The sequence below is a fragment of the Salmo trutta genome, chromosome 12, assembly GCF_901001165.1.
Source record: "Salmo trutta chromosome 12, fSalTru1.1, whole genome shotgun sequence".
In the NCBI taxonomy this organism is placed as follows: Eukaryota; Metazoa; Chordata; class Actinopteri; order Salmoniformes; family Salmonidae; genus Salmo; species Salmo trutta.
Window position 1 is genome coordinate 89,992,649 of NC_042968.1, and position 23,213 is coordinate 90,015,861.

The 23,213-nt window shown below is 41.0% G+C and overlaps 1 protein-coding gene across 4 annotated transcripts in view; it reads right to left on the minus strand.

Annotated features, from left to right (window-relative positions):
- Positions 1-1,511: 1,511 nt before the first annotated feature.
- Positions 1,512-23,213, minus strand: part of LOC115204632 (sterile alpha motif domain-containing protein 9-like) — a 41,051-nt gene continuing 19,349 nt past the window's right edge. Inside the window, exons 2-10 of one of the 4 annotated variants that reach the window (XM_029770306.1) lie at positions 20,621-20,681; positions 13,707-17,098; positions 13,306-13,343; positions 8,632-8,699; positions 4,823-5,037; positions 2,863-3,104; positions 2,604-2,723; positions 2,294-2,435; positions 1,512-2,144 (exon numbers count right to left, since the gene is read on the minus strand). In XM_029770306.1, the coding sequence (XP_029626166.1) occupies positions 1,846-2,144; positions 2,294-2,435; positions 2,604-2,723; positions 2,863-3,104; positions 4,823-5,037; positions 8,632-8,699; positions 13,306-13,343; positions 13,707-16,239 (3,657 nt within the window). In that variant the 5' untranslated portion in view covers positions 16,240-17,098; positions 20,621-20,681 and the 3' untranslated portion in view covers positions 1,512-1,845. Of the gene's footprint in view, positions 2,145-2,293; positions 2,436-2,603; positions 2,724-2,862; positions 3,105-4,822; positions 5,038-8,631; positions 8,700-13,305; positions 13,344-13,706; positions 17,099-20,620; positions 20,685-23,213 lie in introns of those variants that run through there. The other 3 variants (XM_029770307.1, XM_029770308.1, XM_029770309.1) reach the window with 3 other exon arrangements.

Sequence of the window (23,213 nt, forward strand, 5' to 3'; positions counted from 1 at the left end):
TACTGACCATTGAGATGTACAAACTATGGCACAAGGGAACGAACGACAAGCGGATAAGAGGCAATCCGTAATTTCGATTGACATTAATGAGCGAGCTAGGATGGACGTAGTCAATAGAACTATTTGTTTAGCACTTTTGTAATGTACAGAGACAGAATTCAGAACATGGGCCTTTCTTACAGTGTTCTCCCTGTACACCAAGTCAGAACCGTAGGATAAATAAAGGGGGCATATAAGCAGACAATGAAAGCTCTTACAATATTCAACGATTACGTTTCTCTATCATTTTTTATTTACAGCATGTGAGAGAACATTCATAAACGTAGTGTATCGAACGCTAAAAACTAGGATCTATTGTAAGAAAATAAAAAACATTTTCATGTAGGTCTCCAATTCACAAACATACGTTTACAAAAAAAGAAATACATTATCAATATTCATATTAATAACTATAATACAATGTTTCCTTATAAATATGGTTCATTTTGGTTGGCTGGAATAGAACAATGTACAATATGTCAGCCAGACGTTCTTATTTACAGAATCGCGTCTTGAGTCAATGTTGATACTCAAATTGTTCAAGTTTCTCTATTGCTAGCATGCACTGGCTCACACGGATATACCACGAGAGTTGGTAAACAGCTAATGACCGACTGTTCATTTTGACAACTTTCATACATTTTGTTAAACACTTCCAACAATACACAGTGTATACTAAAATGAAATGTATACTTTGGCCATTTAGCAGGCGCTCTTAAACATGATCCAAATGAACATTGTTAACAGAGTTTTGTCTCCGTACAGTGTTGAATGTGAAGTGATATTCTGCGAGTCAGGGTGATGACATCTCTGTGAACAGATGTAGGATCTTAAAAGTTCTTTGGGATTGGTGGGTCCCTTGCTGGACAGGTGAGCTAACATAGGCTAATGCGATTAGCATGAGGTTGTGAGTAACAAGAACATTTCCCAGGACATAGACATATCTGATATTGTCAGAAAGCTTAAATTCTTGTTAATCTAACTGCACTGTCCAATTTATATTAGCTATTACAGTGAAAGAATACCATGCTATTGTTTGAGGAGAGTACACAGGTTTGAACATGAAAAGTTATTGATAAACAAATTAGGTACATTTGGGCAGTCTTGATACAAAATTTGGAACAGAAATGCAATGGTTCATTGGATCAGTCTAAAACTTTGCACACACACACTGCTGCCATCTAGTGGCCAAAATCTAAATTGCACCTGGGCTGGAATAATACATTATGATCTTTCTCTTGCATTTCAAAGATGATGGTACAATTTTTTTTTAACTATTTGTTTTTTCTTTGTATTATCTTTTACCAGATCTAATGTGTTTTATTCTCCTACATTTGTTTCACATTTCCACAAACCTCAAAGTGTTTCCTTTCAAATGGTACCAAGATAATGCATATCTTTGCTTCAGGTCCTGAGCTACCCTCAGTTAGATTTGCGTATGTCATTTAAAGCGACAATTTAAAAAAGGGGCCGATCCTTAATCTCTTTTAATTTGAGCCAGTCTCCAACAGCAGGAAAATAATCTTGCAGCCACAAGAAATGTGAAATATCATGTGTACATATTATATTAATGGACATTTAATGGATATTTTGTAGCGGTTAATACATAAGGTAAAATCAAGTCTGAAATGTGGAAATTACAAACTTTAGAAGCCTTTTTAAACATCAAATACACTTCAAGTTTTAAAGGAAAGTTCTGCAACAGAGGTGATCAAATTAAGATCTTACATCTGTAGCGGTTTTGCCTAGATACTCATGCCGGGGGATGGGTATACTCAACAAGTTGTCTCATTCTCCAACAATGTTCTAGTTCAAACCCAGTTCTGAGCTTAAGCATTGGTCTAATTCACACAGAAGTGTTTTCATTGTCAAACATGCAAAAGTTCCTTTATTCAGCACCATGTCGATGATGGCACGTGCCTTGTCTGCCTTCTCAGCTATTACCTTTACTGAGTCTTTTTCATAATTGTTGACCACTTTCTTCTGCAGGAGCCCGTCCAGGAGACATTTAATAGTAGGCTCTGATACTTTTTCCACAAACTTACACCGCACAAAACGCAGCTGCTCCACAGCACGGACCTCCAGCCCACCAATCAACACAGTATCTGGGGGGGGGGGGCAGGGAAAAGTAAGAGATACATTTGCCAAACGTACTTGTGATGGAAGATACCTTCTACATTTACGTGTAGATGATCCACACTATAGATACGTGTATGACAGTAAAGGGACTGGATGGGTTTAAGTAACAACTTACCTGTTAGTGGCACTTGGCGTATCCATACCTCCTCATCCCCTCTCTTCAGAAGCCTAAGCTCCACATCCTCTGTACCTGCCTCCAGGATCACCTGGAAGGTGGGGTGGTAGTTGGGGCCGTAGTCACGGCGAAACCTTTCCTCCTGAAACACATGGACAGTCAACGTTGTCTCCACCAACTGACATTCAGTACATGGATCAGCACAGCTCACATTTCAAAATCACACAGCATTTGGTACGACAATGTCACATTCACATGATCCAGGACATGTTTGCTAAAAAAAAACGTGGAAAAATATGATTTATTGTACCGATGGTTGTATCTTGTTTTTCTCAGCAGAATCACAGCAGAGTTTGTATATTTCCCCACAGGTGAGCAGGCAGTTGGAGGGGATCTGAATGTATTTGCAGGCCCGCTGTAGCTTCTCCACCTGTAAGAGAGCTGGTTATCAATAAGGGTCTTTCGATTATCAGAGGACAGACAAATTATATAATTTACTGCCTAAAGTGACTTTCAGATTCATTTTAGCAACAAAAGTGTCCCTATACTGAATGTAAGGGTTCTTGCACCTCAGTGACAGGCACGTTCACTGGAAGTAAATGTACGTTCAGAGTTGGCTTGCGGAGTTGTGGTTTGTGGAACAGCAACACTTGGCCTTTCAATGAGAATTGCCAGTAGGGATATGCCAGGCCCCATAAGCAAAGGTCTGTGATGTCCACCACCGCATGTGAGTCAGTCACCCTGACTGGCTGCAGAATCTCCACACTGTCACCAGTAACATGGACCACAGATAAGGAATCAAAGCCTTTCCCTGCAATAGAGAAAAGGGTAATTTGTGAACTGTGTTGATTGTGTAACAGGGTGAAGATCGTCCTGTTACTAGGTAGTCATTTTGAATATCACTATTGTGCTCTGGGATTGATGTTTCCAATTACTTCAAGGATAACGAGGTGATTAAGCACACCTGTGGCCCTCCCTTTAAGCGTTTGGTGACGTGTCATATGTTTGCAGAGGGATGGACATGAGTGATACCATTATCATGAAAAAATTTGAACTTTTTGGAATTTATTACAATGGTGGTAAACTACACTACAGGAGTGGATAAGAACTCAGGAAGGCCTGCTGTCGTCGTAGCTCCAGCTGAACGATTCCTGGGAGCGAGGAAAATAACGGGATGGACTGCATGAAGTACTGGCAGGAGCCATGGGAACTGCATGAAGTACTGGCAGGAGCAATGGGAACTGCATGAAGTACTGGCAGGAGCCATGGGAACTGCATGAAGTACTGGCAGGAGCCATGGGAACTGCATGAAGTACTGGCAGGAGCCATGGGAACTGCATGAAGTACTGGCAGGAGCAATGGGAACACCTGTTGTATTCAGCGCATGTGACAAATATAATTTGATTTGATTTGATTTGAAGCCAGATCAGGGAGAGGAGAGGTAGACTGCTGGACTCCAAGCTGCCACGCGGTCAAGGTGTTTTAGAGTATTGTTGTTGTCAAGGTGTTTTAGAGTATTGTTGTTGTAAAGCTTATTAAGTAAAGTTTTGTTTGTTTCTGGGCATTATTTATTGAACCGTTTGCATTTTATTATAATTAATATTTATTTATTTATTTTATTCTGTGTTTAATGGTTTAAACACAGAATAAATCCTGAATCCTCAGTCAATTTGTAGCCACACTTTCTAGCTTGTGTGGCTTCTCACTGTGTGCTGTGCTGTTTGCTCTACCTTGACTGAGTGCTGCTGCAGTACCTACTGAACTAAGGCCTAGATCCAATCAGATCAAGCGTTAACCCGGGCGATAGTGGATGTTTTTGGAGGTGTTGGTAGGTGGAATTGCAAAAGAGCTGTCAAATTGGTGAGCAGCTACTCTTGTGATCGTTGTCAAGAAACCACACCCGTCCCACTCGGGTTAGAAGTTCAGAACGAGAAAGTGAAAATCATGAAACAAAATAATTAGTATTTCTATCAGTTTAATCGAAGTGTAGATTACATCTCACATTCCAGTGTTAGAACTTGTAAACAAGACTGCATTGGATTTCTCTTAATTTAACTCCGTGCAGCCGATCGCAATGTCCGCTTTAGGTACTGTAAAATGCCGGGAGCCATTTGTGGATTTGACAGCTGTAACGCAGTTCCACCTCCGACACCGTTAAAACATCAGCTATGTGGCTGTCGGCTAAAGCAGATCTGTTTGAATTGGGCCCTAAATTCTTCGCTGTGACATTTCTATTTCCACCGTGTTTACTTAACCCTTCAACTTTAAACAACTTGAAGAACGCTGTTTGATGGAGTTCCGTAGTGTTTGTTTCAATTAGAGCTTTCATATTTACCCCTGTAACTGTAACACCCTAATTAATTAGTAATTAACAATATTTGTGTAATTCTGTCTAGCATGACCTGTTTCCTTACCATGTACTCAGTTGAAGTCTTTAATGACTCTGCTCTATCCCAAGAATATGTTCAATTGTCTATTTGGACAGATGTTGACATTTGAACTTTGATGAAGACGTAGTGTAAAACTCACCAGAGGGAATCTCACAGTGTGGGAGGTGTAACTGACGAACAGATCCCTGAGGACACTCAATGCTGAACAGAGGTCCGGCAGGTGTCCGGCCTGTGGAGTGCAGGAGACTGTCGTCCCATTGGACAGTCCTATAAAGCACCTCCCCCTTCCTCTCCATCAGAAACACCAGCCCTGTCAACATACACTGGAACAGGCCTGCATGGGGGCACTGGAGCCTGGGGGCCACAGGACAGAAGTGGCACTCATTTGAATAAACATTTTAGATGGTTCCTCACCCAGGAAGTAGTGTATGGGCCAGGAGAAACTATAATCCATTGTTCGGTTTTCTTTCTATTTAAAATAAATGATGTCGAGTTGACTACGGCGATATAATATATATGAACGCTGCTGCCGCTGCATTATTACGTGTGTCCGATTTGACTGTGATCTGTATCAGAAAGTGGGCTGGCTGTCACTGGCAAAGCAGAGAATGCAACATTGGATTCTATTCATTTACAGCTCTCTTGCAGAATTTACCATATTACGACACATCGCTTCTAACGCACAGAGGAAGGACATGGCCAAAGGTACAGTATGTGGACATCCCTTCAAATTAGTGGATTTGTTGCTGACAGGTGTATAAAATTGAACACACAGCCATGCAATCTCCATAGACAAATATTGGCAGTAGAATGGCCTGTACTGAAGAGCTCAGTGACTTTCAACGTGGCACCGTCATAGGATGCCACCTTTCGTCAAATTTCTGCCCTGCTAGAGAAACTGTAAATGCTATTATTGTGAAGTGGGTCTAGGAGCAACAATGGCTCAGAATGGGACCGCCGAGTGCTGAAGTGCGTAATGTGTAAAAGTCGGCTGTCCTCGGTTGTCCTCACTACCGAGTTACAAACTTCCTCTGGAAGCAACGTCAGCACAAGAACTGTTCTTCGAGAACTTCATGAAATGGGTTTCCATGGCCGAGAAGACGCACACAAGCCTACTGTAAGATCACCATGCGCAATGCCAAGCGTCGGTTGGAGTGGTGTAAAGCTCACCTCCATTGGACTCTGGAATAGTGGAAACACTGACCTCTCTGGAGTGATGAATCACACTTCTCCATTTGCCAGTCCGATGGACGAATCTTGGTTTGGCGGATGCCAGGAGAACGCTACCTGCCCAAATGCATAGTGCCAACTGTGTTTTTCATGGTTCGGGCTAGGCCCCTTTAGTTCCAATTAAGGGAAATCTTAACGCTACATTATACAATGACATTCTGCACGATTCTGTGCTTCCATCTTTGTGGCAACAGTTTGGGCATGGCCTTTTCCTGTTTCAGCATGACAATGCCCCCGTGCACAAAGCGAGGTCCATACAGAAATGGTTTGTCGAGATCTGTGTGGAAGAACTTGACTGGCCTGCACAGAAATCTTACCTCAACCCCATCGAACACCTTTGGGATGAATTGGAATGCCGACTGTGAGCCAGGCCTAATCGGCCAACATCAGTGCCCGACCTCACTAATGCTCTTGTGGCTGAATGGAAGCAAGTCCCCGCAGCAATGTTCCATCATCTAGTGGAAAGCCTTCACAGAAGAGTGGAGGCTGTTACAGTAGCAAAGGGGCGACCAACTCCATATCAATGCCCATGATTTTGGAATGAAATGTTCGATGAGCAGGTGTCCACATACTTTTAGTGTACCTTTTAGTGCAAATTACAACGGCTAACTCTTGGAATTCCGATTTAGGTAAAATAGCTCTTGTTTTTATGTGTCGCATACATGGAACAAATTTCAGAGTACAATACAGTTAAATTCACTCCTGCATTTTAGGGGATTGGTAAATGACCTGTTCACAGACAAAATGTACAGTGAGCTCCAAAGATTTTGGCTCTGTACTCCAGCATTTTGGATTTGAAATGATACAATGACTATGAAGTTGAAGTGCTGACAGTCAGCTTTAATTTGAGGGTATTTTCATCCATATCAGGTGAATCGTTTAGAAATTACAGCACTTTTTGTTCATACTGTAGTCCCCCATTTTAGGGGACCAAAAGTACTGTATTGGGACAAATTCACTTATGTGTATTAAAGCAGTAAAAATACTATGTTAATATCATATCCTAACTTCCTGTTATTCTAATTGTGAGAGGTTAGGATGTCTTGGGGGTATGATATTTATGCGTCAGTAACCTTCTCGCTCATCATTATTCACGATTAATTATCCATTATTAGCAACATTAATGTAGAAGAACATATTCTATTCTTATTTACAATTAAAATGACATAATACATGATTTACAATTAAAATGACATAATACATGATTTACAATTAAAATTATATAATACATGATTTACAATTAAAATGACATAATACATGATTTACCATTCCTTTCCTTTCTGTTGGGAAGAAAATAATCTGAAACAAACCAAATGCATCCAACCAGTTTGTGGAGTCTCCAGCTTGTTAGTCATTCTGAATATGGGACCAAATACTTACCTGTTTACTATACTGAACAAAAATATAAACGCAACATGTAAAGTTTTGATCCCATGTGTCATGAGCTGAAATAAAAGATCTCAGAAATGTTCCATATGCACAAAAAGCTTATTCCTCAAATATTTGGTGCACAAATTTTTGTTCCATCCCTGTTAGTGAGTATTTCTCCTTAGACAAGATAATCCATCCACCTGACAGGTGTGGCATATCAAAACGCTGATTAAACAGCAGGATCATTACACAGGTGCACCTTGTGCTGGGGACAATAAAAGTCCACTCGAAATTGTGCAGTTTTGTCACACAACAAAAATGCCACAGATGTCTCAAGTTTTGAGGGAGCATGCAATTAGCATGCTGACTGCAGTAATGTCCACTAGAGCGTTTGGCAGAGAATTTAATGTTAATTTCTCTACCATAAGCCGCCTCCAACGTCATTTTAGAGAATTTGGCAGTAAGTCCAACCTGTCTCACAACCGCAGACAGCATGTATGGTGTCGTTTCGGCAAGCAGTTTGCTGATGTCAATGTTGTGAACAGAGTGCCCAATGGTGGTGGTGGGGTTATGGTATGGGTAGGCATAAGCTACGGACACAATTGCATTTTATCAATGTTAATTTGAATGCACAGAGATATTGTGACGAGATCATGAGGCCTGTTTGTCGTGCCATTCATCCGCCACCATCACCTCATGTTTCAGCATGATAATGCACTCAATGTCTCAATGCTAATACAAAAAGTGCTGTAATTTCTGACAGTCTTCACTTTAACCTCATAGTTATTGTATCATTTCAAATCCAAAGTGCTGGAGTACAGAACCAAAACTACAACAGAATTCACTGTCCCAATACTTTTGGAGCTCACAGTTTTTTCTAGTATTGTTTAGTAGTGTTGTATTTCTGATGATACTGCCTTTATTGTTGTATTTATATCATAAATTCTATATATTATATCATCCTGCTGCATTGTTTTGTATGAAGCAGGACTCCCCTTGCAAAAAGACAAATGTTTAAAGAAAGAAATAAAACAGTCCTACAAACGTCAACTAAGCTGGCAACCACTAGCAAACAATCAATGGAAGTAATAGAGGCGTGCTTTCTCTCTTCTTAACGTCAAACCAAATATGGAGTTGATTTGAGTTGATTTGGCCATGACATTTTGAACATTTGCACACATGTCATCACTCCAACTGAGCGGCTGTTAAGACAAAACTGAACCATGAATTACAGTTTCTCCTGGTTTTTAGACTTCTGTCAGCGTGAGGAACCATCTAACATCAGGTTGTAAAATCCTGACCTTCCCCTTCAAGTGAAAAATGTATTCATGGATAATAAATGCTAACCTGTAATGGGTTTTTGTCAATTGTGGATGGATGTTTTTCAATTCAGGTTCTGTCAAAAGAGTTGGGGTCTGGAATAGAAAAAAGGAACACAAACATGTCAGCCAACACTTTAAGGCCTACATTCTCTCTACTAAGCAGTGATGATGTTAATAACAACAGGCTGCATTACCTACAATATTTGCCTCTGTTTGTAATGAGAGACTTTCCACGCCTGTGTTTGAGACTGTCATTATACCATGCTTTGAGACAATACAACTTGTATTAATCAAACTCGTATACAACTGTTATCCATAAAACACAACGACACAGAGTTTAGAGAGCACTTTGATTGTCTTTAAGACCAACTATCTGGCCAGGGTGTTCATGCTGCATTATTGGTCCCTACACTCTACAAATTAGGGGTTCAACAAGGCTTCTTCTAAGATCATGAAAGATCTCTGAAGAACCTTAGGGTTCTCGGCACTGAAGATTGCCCCCAAAAGGTTCTTCCAAGAACCCCATAGTCGGTGGGGTTCATCGAGGACCCTCCTTAGTCGGTGGGGGTTCTTGCAGGAACCTAACTGCCCAACTTGAAACATTTGGATTCGAATATGAAAAGACAGCAGCTGCAGGCTGAAAAATGGAAAGATCTCAATTTAAGGTAAAGTTTATGCCTTGTATGGTTTAAATTGATATTGTTTTATGATGATACCATCTGTCTTTTCATATTTGTGCAAATCTTTCTAAAACAGAAAATGGACACAATTCAATGGATATCAATCAACAAAGAGGTTAGAATATGTAGGCTGTGAGAATATGTTGAAGGCTAGCTGTATTGGGTGCAGATGACTGAACTGCTCATTTCTGTGTCTGTGTCTGCAGGTATCTGAACAAAATCTAAACAAAAGCCAAGGTATGAATACTGTCATGTGCATGTTTTGTTAATCATCTGTATAATTACTATTTTGGGGATTTACAGACTTCACCCTCCGTACACCTCTGATGAATATAACAGGAAACCTGTTCGATCACCTTTTAAAGGGTTCTTCGATGAATTTATAGGGGTTCCCCCACAGTTTCAATTGAAGAGGATACTCCAGGAACCTTTTTCTTTTTAGAGTGTGGAGGGGGTCTGCTTAGTCTGCAGGGCACTTCAACCCTGTACCTGGAGAGATACCCTCCTGCAGTCTGGTGCCACCTGCCCCGGCTCCACGCACTAGGCCTCAAGTGCGCCTGCCCTGTCCGCGGTGTCCTGTTCCTGCTCTCCACACTCGCCCTGAGGTGCGTGTTACCAGTCTGGCGCCACCTGTGCCAGCCCCACGCATCAGGCCTCCAGTGCGCCTTCCCGTTCCGGAGCTTCCGGCGACAGTTCCCAGTCCAGAGCTTCCCGCGACAGTTCCCAGTCCGGAGTCCGGAGCTTCCGGCGACAGTTCCCCGGTCCGGAGCTTCCGGCGACAGTTCCACGGTCCGGAGCTTCCGGGCGACAGTTCCCCGGTCCGGAGCTTCCAGTGACAGTTCCACGGTCCGGAGCTTCCGGCGACAGTTCCCCGATCCGGAGCTTCCGGCGACGTTTCACGGTCCGGAACCTCCTGAGACGGCCTGCGGTCCGGAATCTCCTGAGACGGCCTGCGGTCCGGAACCTCCTGAGACGGCCTGCGGTCCGGAGCCTCCTGAGATGGCCTGCGGTCCGGAGCCTCCAGCGACGGTCGGCGGTTCGGAGCCTCCAGCGACGGTTGCGGTCCGGAACCTCCAGTGACGATGGCAGATAAGCAGGATGAGAGGGTTCTTCGTCCCGCACCAGAACCGCCTCCGATGCAGGAGGATCCGCGGGATGAGAAGGTTCTTCGTCCTGCACCAGAGCCGCATCCTATGCTGGCGGATCCACAGGAGGAGAGGGTTCTTCGTCCTGCACCAGAGCCGCCACCGACGCTAGACACCCACCCTAACCCTCCCTTTTTTTCCAGGTTTTGCGTTCGGAGTCTGCACCTTTGGGGGGGGGGGTACTGTCACGTCCTGACCATAGAAAGCTTTTTATTTTCTATGGTAGAATCGGTCAGGGCGTGTCAGGGGGTTTTGTCTAGTTTATTTATTTCTATGTTGGTTCTAGTTTCTTTTTTCCATGATGGGGTTTTGTCTAGTTTATGTATTTCTATGTTGGTTCTAGGTTTAATATTTGATTTGTTACATTAAATAATTGATTAATGACTAGAAAGAATTATGGCAATCATCCCTTTTTATTACCAGTAAGAAACTGCTAACATCTAAGAACTGCTAGCTAATTGGCAAACACAAAAACAGTTAACAACTTCGGGAGTACAGACCCCTAGAAATTGTCTGATTTAAGAACTGCCGAAAATGCACTGTCAAAGTAGAGGCAGTAGAAGCATACTAAGACAAAATAGACGTGACACAGTATGTAAATGATAACACATTAGTGCAGAAAATGAAGAAATTGATTCAACTGCTGAAAGTGAATGCTGGAATTAAACAAGTAACTATGCAGAGGAAAAGTGCCTGTTGTGTTCAGTGATTTAAGAAAATAAAAGCCTAGGCTATTAATGGATGTTTTACAATATAAAAAAATCTCCAAATAACCTATTACGAACTTCTTGAGGCTACCTGGGACGTTAGCGTGCCACCTGTGGCGCACCCTATCAACAGCAGGTGCATTTCAAGAGCGGCAAATTTGAAACCAAATAAATGTACAAATTCAAATTTCTCAAACATACAACTAACTTACAGCCTTTGAAAGATAAACATCTTCTTAATCTAACCACGTTTACCGATTTCAAAAAGGTTTTACGGGGAAAGCATAAAGTTAGGTTATGTTAGGAGAGTACATTGACAATAGCGGTGTGCAATGCATTGTCGATTCAAAGACAGGCTTTACCAAAACCATACAATCAGCTAAAATTATGCACTAACCTTTTACAATCTCCATCAGATGACACTCCTAGGACATTTTGTTAGACAATGCATGCATTTTTAGTTCTATCAAGTTCATATTTATATCTAAAAACAGTGTTTTACTATGGCGTTGATGTTCAGGAAATCGTTTCCCTCCAATACCGGCAGTCAAGTCATGACGACAAAATAATTAATTAATATTAGAAAACATTGCTAAAATATTATATTGTCATTCAAAGAATTATAGATTTACATCTCTTGAACGCAATGGACTTGTCAGATTTTAAATTAACCTTACTGGGAAATCACACTTTGCAATAATCTGAGCACTGCGCCAGAAAAATACGCATAGCGATACAGACTAACCGCCATGTTGGAGGAATCTAAAATCGAAAATACTATATAAATAATCCATTACCTTTGATTCTCTTCATCAGATGTCACTTCCAAAGAGTCCCAGGTCCATAACGAATGTAGTTTTGTTCAAAAAAGCTCATCATTTATGTCGAAAAACCTCCGTGTTGTAGCGCATGATCTAAGCCAGCCAGACTTCACTTCACTTCAAGAACGGAAAAAATATATTTCCGTTCGTTCAAACATGTCAAACGTTGTATCGCATAAATCATTAGGGCCTTTTTTAACCAGAACATGAATAAAATTCAAGGCGGACCATTGGGTTTTCTTTTAAAACGTTTCGGAATGAGAGTACCCACCATCAAATCGCGCGCCAGGGTGAATGATGGACCATCACGTTCCATGGCTCTTATTCGGTCAGATCTCACTGTAGAACACTCAAAACACTTTGTAAAGGCTGGGGACATCTTGTGGAAGCAATAGGAAGTGCCAGAATTTACCTCACCCCCTTTGTTTTTCAATGGCATAGGCTCAAAGTCAATTCAACACATCAGGTATCCACTTCCTGTCAGAATCTGTCTCAGGGTTTTGCCTGCCAAATGAGTTCTGTTATACTCACAGACACCATTCAAACAGTTTTTGAAACTTTAGGGTGTTTTCTATCCATATATAATAAGTATATGCATATTGTAGTTACTGGGTAGGTGTAGGAGGCATTTAAAAATGGGCACATCTTTTTTCAAAAAGTCTCAATACTGCCCCCTATACCCTAACAGGTTAATAAAACCTCCCAGGATAACTTTTAAGGAACCAGAGTAAAACGTTCTCAGAACCTCCCTGCAACCTCAAAATAAACGTTCCCAGAACAGGCAACATTTTTACTTTTGTTCTCAGACCATTTAATGTTCATGGGGGTGGCAGGTAGCCCAGTGGTTAGAGTGTTGGACAAGTAACCGAAAGGTTGCGAGATAGAATCCCCAAGCTGACAAGGTAAAAATCTGTTGTTCTGCCCCATAACAAGGCACCACTGTTCCTAGACCGTCATTGTAAATAAGAATTTGTTCTTAACAGACTTGCCTAGTTAAATAAAGCTTAAAAGAAAAAAAAGCATCAGCTTTGAAGTGGTTATGCAATGTGGAAACACTCGTTTCAAAATTGCTCTCATTGTTGTCGCTTTTCAAATTCTATGAATGTCATTTAGTAATTTTAACAAATTTGATCCGTGTTTAATGACATCACCTTCCTGATGGCAATGCCTGACGACGTATCTGAAACTGTTTTTGCCGACAAGAAGCGGAGCGTTCAAGCGTGGTATGTGCATTGAGAGTATTGGAGTTGGAATTTCAGTTTACTTCCTGAAAAAACTGAATTAAAAGGGAATTGAACCCAACCCTGCAGTGCAGTCAGTACGCCAAAGTGTAGATGATTACTTACATGAATGTGGCTAGAAGTCTTAAAACCCATTGGAATCCCTGAAATAAGAATCAATGGTCAACATTATCTCACTTGTTTTGGATTTGGAGACATCTGGTACTGTATCTCAGAAACAAACCCATGGATACAGTATACACACCATTGTATATTTGAATTAAACCAAATAACTGGCTAACATAAATATATATCGAGATATTCACCCCACATAATATTCTGTATAAGACTAACTGTCATCTGTATATTCATTTTTTAGTAAGTCACTTATTTTGCCCCCAATGTCTAGGTAATTCAACATTACCAGGTAAACATTTACTTCAGAAAGTTTTACACTCATTGCTAACTTTTAAAAAATGGGCACCATCATGTGGAATAGACCTAATACAAGTAAAGGTATGACTTACCTCGATTGAATGTTTTTGATTCTTCCATTCTGGTTCTCTCTGATCTAATGGCATCATCCCTTTGTTTCTGAACATTTGTTCCAGATCCGACTGTATGCATTGTGTACTTTATGTCAAAAGCCACAGGGCCACTGATATTGAAGCCAAGGTAAAATGAGATGTTGCCATCCTTCCACACACTGGCCTGTTTCTGGGGACAAATCTCGATCTCTTTGTTTGCCATACGGGCAAATGCCTTATGCACTCTGACCACTCCATTGACACGAAGAAGGTGATCCTGAATGCAAGTGTGCCTGATCTCTCCACTGCCTCTTGTTTTATTGAGAGTCCTTGATTTCCCTGTTTTCAGATGCACACAGATGTTGTCTATGCTTGATTTGTGAACAAGTCTTTTCAACCCAGCACCTTTACCCAGGTAAAACAAGGGCACAAGTTCCCTAGATTGTAGGTACTTCTTGTATTTGTTGTCAAAGGCCTGTTTCATGCACTCAACATACTTGTTAAGATCAATGTCATTGGTGACATCGCCCTCTCTTGCCTCCTCGGGCCAAAACAGTAGGAGGACAAGGAGGTAAAACTCAGGAGTCCAAAGTTTGGTATTTTCTTTCTCCATGAACTTCTGAAGAATGGCTCTAAGTTGTGGTAGAGTTGTGGGTTCTGGAGATGCCACTGGCCCATTGGTCTGGAGGATGTTGGCCAGGATGTAATTACAGGCAGTGTTAACATCGTCAGGGTTTTCTTTATTGATTATTTTCCACAGCTCTGTGATTTTACTCAAGTTGGCATTTGGATTGAGAGAGGAGAGGCCAGGAAAGGTAGAGGCCATTTCTTCTTTGAGTGTCTTTAATGGTAAGTCCTCCTTTGGACTGGGGGCAGTTGAATACTTCCTAAAACAATCAACAATGTCTCGCTGAAAGTATGGTGTCTGATCCTTCCAGTTCCTGGGCTCAGAGTAAGTGAGGTAACTCTCAAAAAAACAATAAAATTTCCTTTCAACCGCACCTCTGAGGCTGGTGATGAAAGTCTGGTACTTCATGAGCTTTCTGTCCTCAGACAGTATCGAGAGATGTTCAGCTGATATTTCCTGGGTAAGGAGTTTCCTCCATTTTGGGTTGAGATTTGTGAGGGAATTATAAACAATGTTAGCAACCTGTAGATAACCAAAGATTCCCCTGTTGTTGAAGGTGTGATACATTTTTGTTGGACTGTCACCCTCCATGTGATTCACTGATTCCCTTTCAGCTAACTCCTCCTCTTGTTTGAAAGCCTTGATAGCTTTCTCTGCCCAAAACAAAATGTCTCTGGTCCCTGATTTTTCACCTGATTTTCCATTGACTTGTTTATACAAATGGTTCTTATGAACTTGTCCAAGTGTATCAGCAATGAATGAGTTGGTGGGCACTCTCTCTTTTGCTTTTTCAGCCCAAATCTCAGCTCTTGTAAAATCAGACATTTTGATGTAGTAAAAACGTGCAAGAGATTGAGGGTAGAACGGGTCATGCTTGAATGTTTCTGACGCGGTTTTCAACACATTCGCACATTGAGGAATGCCTTCACGTTTCTCCATATCTAGAATTAGCCTGGAAAAGATCTCTTGGCCATTTGAGGTTGTTTCTCTCTTTGTTAACATGTCTTTGAAGAACAGTAACAAGGATGGCTGAATTTGTTGTCTGGTTAAGTACTGCAGAAAGTCCAGTGTTGCTGAGCTCCTAGCTATACCAGCATCTGCCAGCAACTGAACACATTGATGTGCAAGTACTGGGTGTGCTATGCGGACTCTCTTGTCTTCTCCTCCATGTCTTGAGAATGTGACTATGACATCACTGAAAGGTTGCATGCGTTTCTCAAATGACAGGTTCACACCAAAGGGGTCTTGATGGCTGAGGAATGCCTCACATTGTGACTGTAAGAGGTAGGAGCCAGGAACATAGGAGTTCACCAGAGCTAAAAAGGCAAAGAGTTTGGTGTTGCGGGAGACTTTGTTTTGCTGAAGATATTCGGTGATTTTTTTTCCCTCTTTTGAACAAAATGTTTTCCTGATGTATTCTTCATTGTAATTATGTTGCATTATGTCAAAGCCGTGAAACTTCCCCATCTCGTCTCTGTGATGCCTCTGTATTAGTTTTTCTTTGCTAACAAAGCTTGTTTTCTCTTTGTCAGAAAGACGTGATTTCAGGAGTAAATCTGCCTCAGTTCTACTCTCATCCTCCTCATCGTCTATGATACTGGCCGAGCGTATGCATTGTAGAATTATGACCACAGGGAATTTAGCACTGATTTTTTGCTCTGTTATTTCTCTGATGAGAAAGTCCTGTAAGTGGTCCCTCAGGTGTTCATTGTCCTGCAAAAGAAGCACTGTATTCTGGTTTTCTGGACCACCAGTTGCAAAAAGTTCGATCACCTGTTTAGCGATAGTCCTGGTGTCCGACAGGGGGTCTTTCTGGACTTGTTTGCCCATATCTTTCTTGTCAGAAGACGGGTCGACCAGAACAGCACACCTGAGCTCTTTCCTCAGGTCCCAGAGTATTTGCATGGCCAGGGTGGTTCCTCCACTGCCTGGCTGGTGCAACAGCTTAATACTGTTTACACTCCAACTGCCCTGTCTCTGTAAGTTGATGAGATCCCTCAGCTTTTCATAACCATCTCTTCAGATAAATTCAATCTCCTTTTCTTCTCCTGTAGGTGTGGCACTGCTGTCAGAGTTTGCCCTCTCATCAGCCAGGTAAAAGTTCATCCATTTAGGTGGGGTTCCCTTGTAAAAATCTGACTCAGTCTTCAAAGCAACTGCTGGGTGGATTTGTTCATCTTCAAACTCACTTGCACTCAAGACATCTAGAAATGAGAGTGAGTCCATGAGTTCACTGTCCATGAGAATTACCCCCCCCCCAGCATTGGGTAGGGTTGGTATCACTTTGCCTGCCATGACAGGTAGCTATGTTGGGAGTCTCTCACAGTGGAGGGAAAATAGATTTTCATCTGTGGCATCTGATGACGCCTGCAAAGGCTGATAATTCCTGTGGCAAGGAGGGAGTAACCTTTCCCCTAGGCTATTACTAAGTACAGCACAGATAAGCCTGGAATATCAAACACTCCAACTAATGTATTGCATATATCTTATCTTAGCAATCACATTAATGCGAGGCATGGCCAAGAATCAGAGACGTATAGTGTGCTCAGAGGCTGTGTTCAGAGAGAGGTTCAGAAAGAGTTGATTGATTTGAGATAAAGCCAATGGTTTTTGGTCAGGACTTTGTTCCTTGCTTTCTATTGGGATTAACGACGGCCACATTTGAATTAAGCTTTGTTAAACAAAGACAATGTTATTTTTACGTGGCGCTGTCGTTTGTTCCAGTTGGCCTTGGTTATTTTCAACATGTTTTATCATGTCCAATCTACAACAAAAAACAAACAACATTTCAGTCAAAATATGATTAAGTTTGATGAATGAAAACCAGGATGGGTAAAAATGACTAAATACAATGAAAAAATACTGATACAAAATACCATAAAGACCAAGGGACAATATCAGCTTGATCTGATATAATTAAAACACTGCTGAATTACTCATTTTACAAACAAAATACCATACTTGTATTTTGTGATGTACAGTATTTCATAAAAAGATACATTTTTTGCATTTTTAGATATGAATACATTTGCAAGTAGGTGGGATGAACAGCAACAACATTCTCAGTAACAGTTACACATTTTTTTTTACTTGCTATGACTGTGATATGTTGTCGTTTATCTACCTTAAGTTGAGCAAGTCAATATGATAAGAGTGTCTGCTAAATTACCAAAATCAAAATATATAAGTGAAAATGAACACACCAAAATAAACTGCAAAGCACACTGGGTATTATTTTTTACCTAATTTCAGGGGCGGAGCTCATTAGAATAATACTCAGCATGCTTTGCAATTGTTCACTTTTACATTTACATTTTTCATGGAGTAGAAGCTATTATTACACCATAGTGCAATTAGACTTCTGATACCAATGCATGGTGAAAGGGGGGGGGGGGGGCACAAAATGTAAATGTATTTTGCATTTTGAAAATACAAATGACAGTATTTTGAGAATATCAAATATCGAATACATTGGAGTGTAGTTCAGCCCAGTGTAATTCAAATGACAAAATACTCAGAGGTAATTAAAATACGTATTTCTAATACATGTAAAAGACAATTTCAGCTCGATCTGATAACACTGAAACACTGCTGAACTACGCAAACTAAATACTATACATATACTGTAAAAGCATACACTTTTCAGTTATTTCCTAGTGAATGGGATAGAAGGCATTTTGAAACCCTTTGCCCTGATTCCTCACCTACTGTATAAAGCTACTGTAAGCTGTCTGTATTTGTTGGTCTGCTGCCATAGAAGCCAGGAAAGCCAGCAAATATGACCCCATTTGCCCCATGTGGGTATTCGGTGGGTAAGGTGGGCACTAGCTATCCCACATCAAGCCCAACCTGCCCAGCATGTGCTAGCCCACACCAGCCCAACACAGGCTAGCCTACACCAAGACTACACCATCCCAACACAGGCTAGCAAACACCAAGCTCACACCAGCCCAAACAGGTTATCCCACACCAAGCCAACACCAAGCCCACACCAGCCCAACACAGGCTTGCCTACACCAAGACTACACCATCCCAACACAGGCTAGCAAACACCAAGCCCACACCAGCCCAACACAGGCTAGCCCACACCAAGCCCACATTAGCCTTACATGGGCCAGCCGAAACCAACCCAACACAGGCCTAGCCTACACCAAACTCAAATCAGCCTAACACATGCTGGCCACAAAAAGCCCACACCAGCCCAACACGGGCTAACCCACAATCAAAAACCCAGCAAAAAAAGAAAAGACAAAAACACTACAATGAATACTGTAGTATTTACTGTGGTATACTGTAGTATTTACAGTTAACTATAGTATAAATATAGTAATTAATGTAGTGTTTTTGTAGATTGTAGTATACTGTAGTATTTATTGTAGCGTTTTTACAGACTGTAATATACTGTAGTATTTACTATGGTGTTTTTGTTTTATTATCTTTGACATCGAATTGGAGGCGTTCTCCTTCGCTGTTTTAGTATTACTGGTGGAGTAGTAAAAGGTTACATTTTCATAACCTGTAGGTACTGTAGGTAGGACTGGGGTCTGAACAGATTGTTCAGTGCTTCTGCTATTTTCTATAACCTGCATTGACCAAATTGGGATATGCGGAGGGAAATAGGCAGGGTATAAGCAAATTAAATACTGTAGTATTTACTATAGTTAAAAAGTGTACTGGTTTTGCGGACCGTAGGGTTTTTGCAGACATTACTGTAGTATTACTATAGTATATGTGTCACGGTTGTCGTCGGTGAAAGAGGACCAAAACGCAGCAGGTACGTGTATGCTCATCTTGAGAATTTAATAAGTACAAAATGAACACCAAAATAACAAACCAAGAAAAATGAACGAACTAACAACAACTAACAGTCTGGCCAAGCATAGGCTCAACACAGAACAATCACCCACGAATCACAAACACAAACACACCCCAATATATGGGACTCTCAATCAAAGGGAGATAGACAACACCTGCCTTCAACTGAGAGTCCCAACCCCAATCAACACAACATAGAAACACTCTCACCAGACTACACATAGAAATACATAAACATAGACTATAAACCACAACCCCGGAAATACTACCTCAAACACCCTTTAAACAAACACACCACCCTGAACCACATAAAACAAATACCCTCTGTCACGTCCTGACCAAACTACAATACTAATTAACCCTTATACTGGCCAGGACGTGACAATATGTCACAAGGGTCGTCGAAAGGGGACCAAGGCGCAGCGTGTAAAGTGCTCATATTTCCTTTATTAATGATGACACTTAAACCAAAATAACAAAAACAACAGCCAACATTTCCATAAGGTACACTGACAAAACGGAAAACAACTACCCACAAAACCCAAAAGAAAAACAGGCTGCCTAAGTATGGCTTCCAATCAGAGACAACAATAGACACCTGCCTCTGATTGGAAACCATACCCGGCCAAAACATAGAAAACAAAACATAGAAATTGAAATATAGAAAAAGCCCACATATAACCAGAAAACCCAAAACCACCCAGAACAACCACCTGTCACGCCCTCCCTGACCACTCTACTATGGAAAAATGACCTCTTACAAGGGTCAGGACGTGACAGTGTACTACAACATTCTATAGTAAGTACTACACATGAGGGATACTACACTGTGTAGTATAGTATTCTACAGTATACTACAGTTAACTATATAATTCTATAGTAAGTACTACACATGAGGGATACTACAGAGTGTAGTATATTATTCTACAGTATACTACAGTTAACTATATAATTCTATAGTAAGTACTACACATGAGGGATACTACAGAGTGTAGTATATTATTCTACAGTATAGTCGCATCGGTCGAATGTGTACGGCCTACATGGGGCCAATATTTTAACCCGCATTGGGCCCGATGTGGACATGTTTGATGGGACTCCTACTTCCATGTAACAACAGTATGCAGGAGATCCTACACTCTACACTATGTGTTGACTCCAATCAACTCTGTTCAAAGTTATACACCTCCGTTCCATTCTCAGTAATTAAACTCATAGCGAATTGAATGTTCATGTAATTGCCAAAGTATGTGCATATGTGGTTGTCAAAATGTATTCAGTATTCCGTTCACCACCAAAATATTTTTATTAACAATGGTCTAAACTCCTCCGCCATCTTAACATTCACTTCCTCTGTAAACGTTGCCAGTGACTTTAGTTCAACCATTATTCAATGAACTTCTGTCTAATACTCTTTAATCTAGATAATCTCTTTATCTGCTATTCCCTATTTTTTATTCTGGATACTTACTTTGCTATCTCCTCTCTCCGGAATAGAGCTTATCTCGTGTTCTGTCGTCTCCAAATGGATCCTGCTGAACAGAGACAGATTTAGTTTCGTTTTTTACTTAAACCACTCCAACATGTAGAAAAACATGATGCAGGAGACGGATCCTACACCAGAGATTCGTCACAAATGGCCTTCTATTCCCTGTATAGTGTACTACTTCATAGGGCTCTGGTCGAATGTAGTGTACTATATAGGGAATATAAAGCTATTTAGGACACTTCCTGTGGGTGTTACTTCCTGAGGGCAGCTCACTCACGATAAGGAACTGAATGTCATACATATGAAATATCTCACAGCACCATGTAATGGAACTATACAACCCCAGTCTAACATCATATATAACCCAGTCTAACAACATATATAACCCCAGTCTAACAGCACCATGTAATGGAACTATACAACCCCAGTCTAACAACACCATGTAATGGAACTATATAACCCCAGTCTAACAACACCATGTAATGGAACTATACAACCCCAGTCTAACATCAAATACAACCCCAGTCTAACAGCACCATGTAATGGAACTATATAACCCCAGTCTAACAGCACCATGTAATGGAACTATACAACCCCAGTCTAACAGCACCATGTAATGGAACTATACAACCCCAGTCTAACAGCACCATGTAATGGAACTATATAACCCCAGTCTAACAGCACCGTGTAATGGAAATATATAACCCCAGTCTAACAGCACCATGTAATGGAACTATATAACCCCAGTCTAACAGCACCATGTAATGGAACTATATAACCCCAGTCTAACAGCACCATGTAATGGATCTATACAAGCCCAGTCTAACAGCACCATGTAATGGAACTATATAACCCCAGTCTCACAGCACCATGTAATGGAACTATACAACCCAGTCTAACAGCACCGTGTAATGGAACTATATAACCCCAGTCTAACAGCACCATGTAATGGAACTATACAACCCCAGTCTAACAGCACCATGTGATTGAAATATATAACCCCAGTCTAACAGCACCATGTAATGGAACTATATAACCCCAGTCTAACAGCACCGTGTAATGGAAATATATAACCCCAGTCTAACAGCACCGTGTAATGGAACTATATAACCCCAGTCTAAAAGCATCATGTAATGGAACTATATAACCATTGTCTAACAGCATCATGTAATGTAACTATATAACCCCAGTCTAACAGCACCATCTAATGGAACTATATAACCCCAGTCTAACAGCACTGTGTAATGGAAATATATAACCCCAGTCTAACAGCACCATGTAATGGAACTATATAACCCCAGTCTAACAGCACCATGTAATGTAACTATATAACCCCAGTCTAACAGCAAAATGTAATGGAACTATATAACCCCAGTCTAACAGCACCATGTAATGGAACTATACAACCCCAGTCTAACAGCACCATGTAATGGAACTATATAACCCCAGTCTAACAGCACCATGTAATGGAACTATACAACACCAGTCTAACAGCACCATGTAATGGAACTATACAACCCCAGTCTAACAACACCATGTAATGGAACTATACAACCCCAGTCTAACAGCACCATGTAATGGAACTATATAACCCCAGTCTAACAGCACCATGTAATGGAACTATATAACCCCAGTCTAACAGCACCATGTAATGGAACTATATAACCCCAGTCTAACATCATATATAACCCCAGTCTCACAGCACCATGTAATGGAACTATACAAGCCCAGTCTAACAGCACCATGTAATGGAACTATATAACCCCAGTCTCACAGCACCATGTAATGGAACTATACAACCCAGTCTAACAGCACCATGTAATGGAACTATATAACCCCAGTCTAACAGCACCATGTAATGGAACTATACAACCCCAGTCTAACAGCACCATGTGATTGAAATATATAACCCCAGTCTAACAGCACCATGTAATGGAACTATATAACCCCAGTCTAACAGCACCGTGTAATGGAAATATATAACCCCGTCTAACAGCACCGTGTAATGGAACTATATAACCCCAGTCTAAAAGCATCATGTAATGTAACTATATAACCATTGTCTAACAGCATCATGTAATGTAACTATATAACCCCAGTCTAACAGCACCATCTAATGGAACTATATAACCCCAGTCTAACAGCACTGTGTAATGGAAATATATAACCCCAGTCCAACAGCACCATGTAATGGAACTATATAACCCCAGTCTAACAGCACCATGTAATGTAACTATATAACCCCAGTCTAACAGCAAAATGTAATGGAACTATATAACCCCAGTCTAACAGCACCATGTAATGGAACTATACAACCCCAGTCTAACAGCACCATGTAATGGAACTATATAACCCCAGTCTAACAGCACCATGTAATGGAACTATACAACACCAGTCTAACAGCACCATGTAATGGAACTATACAACCCCAGTCTAACAACACCATGTAATGGAACTATACAACCCCAGTCTAACAGCACCATGTAATGGAACTATATAACCCCAGTCTAACAGCACCATGTAATGGAACTATATAACCCCAGTCTAACAGCACCATGTAATGGAACTATATAAC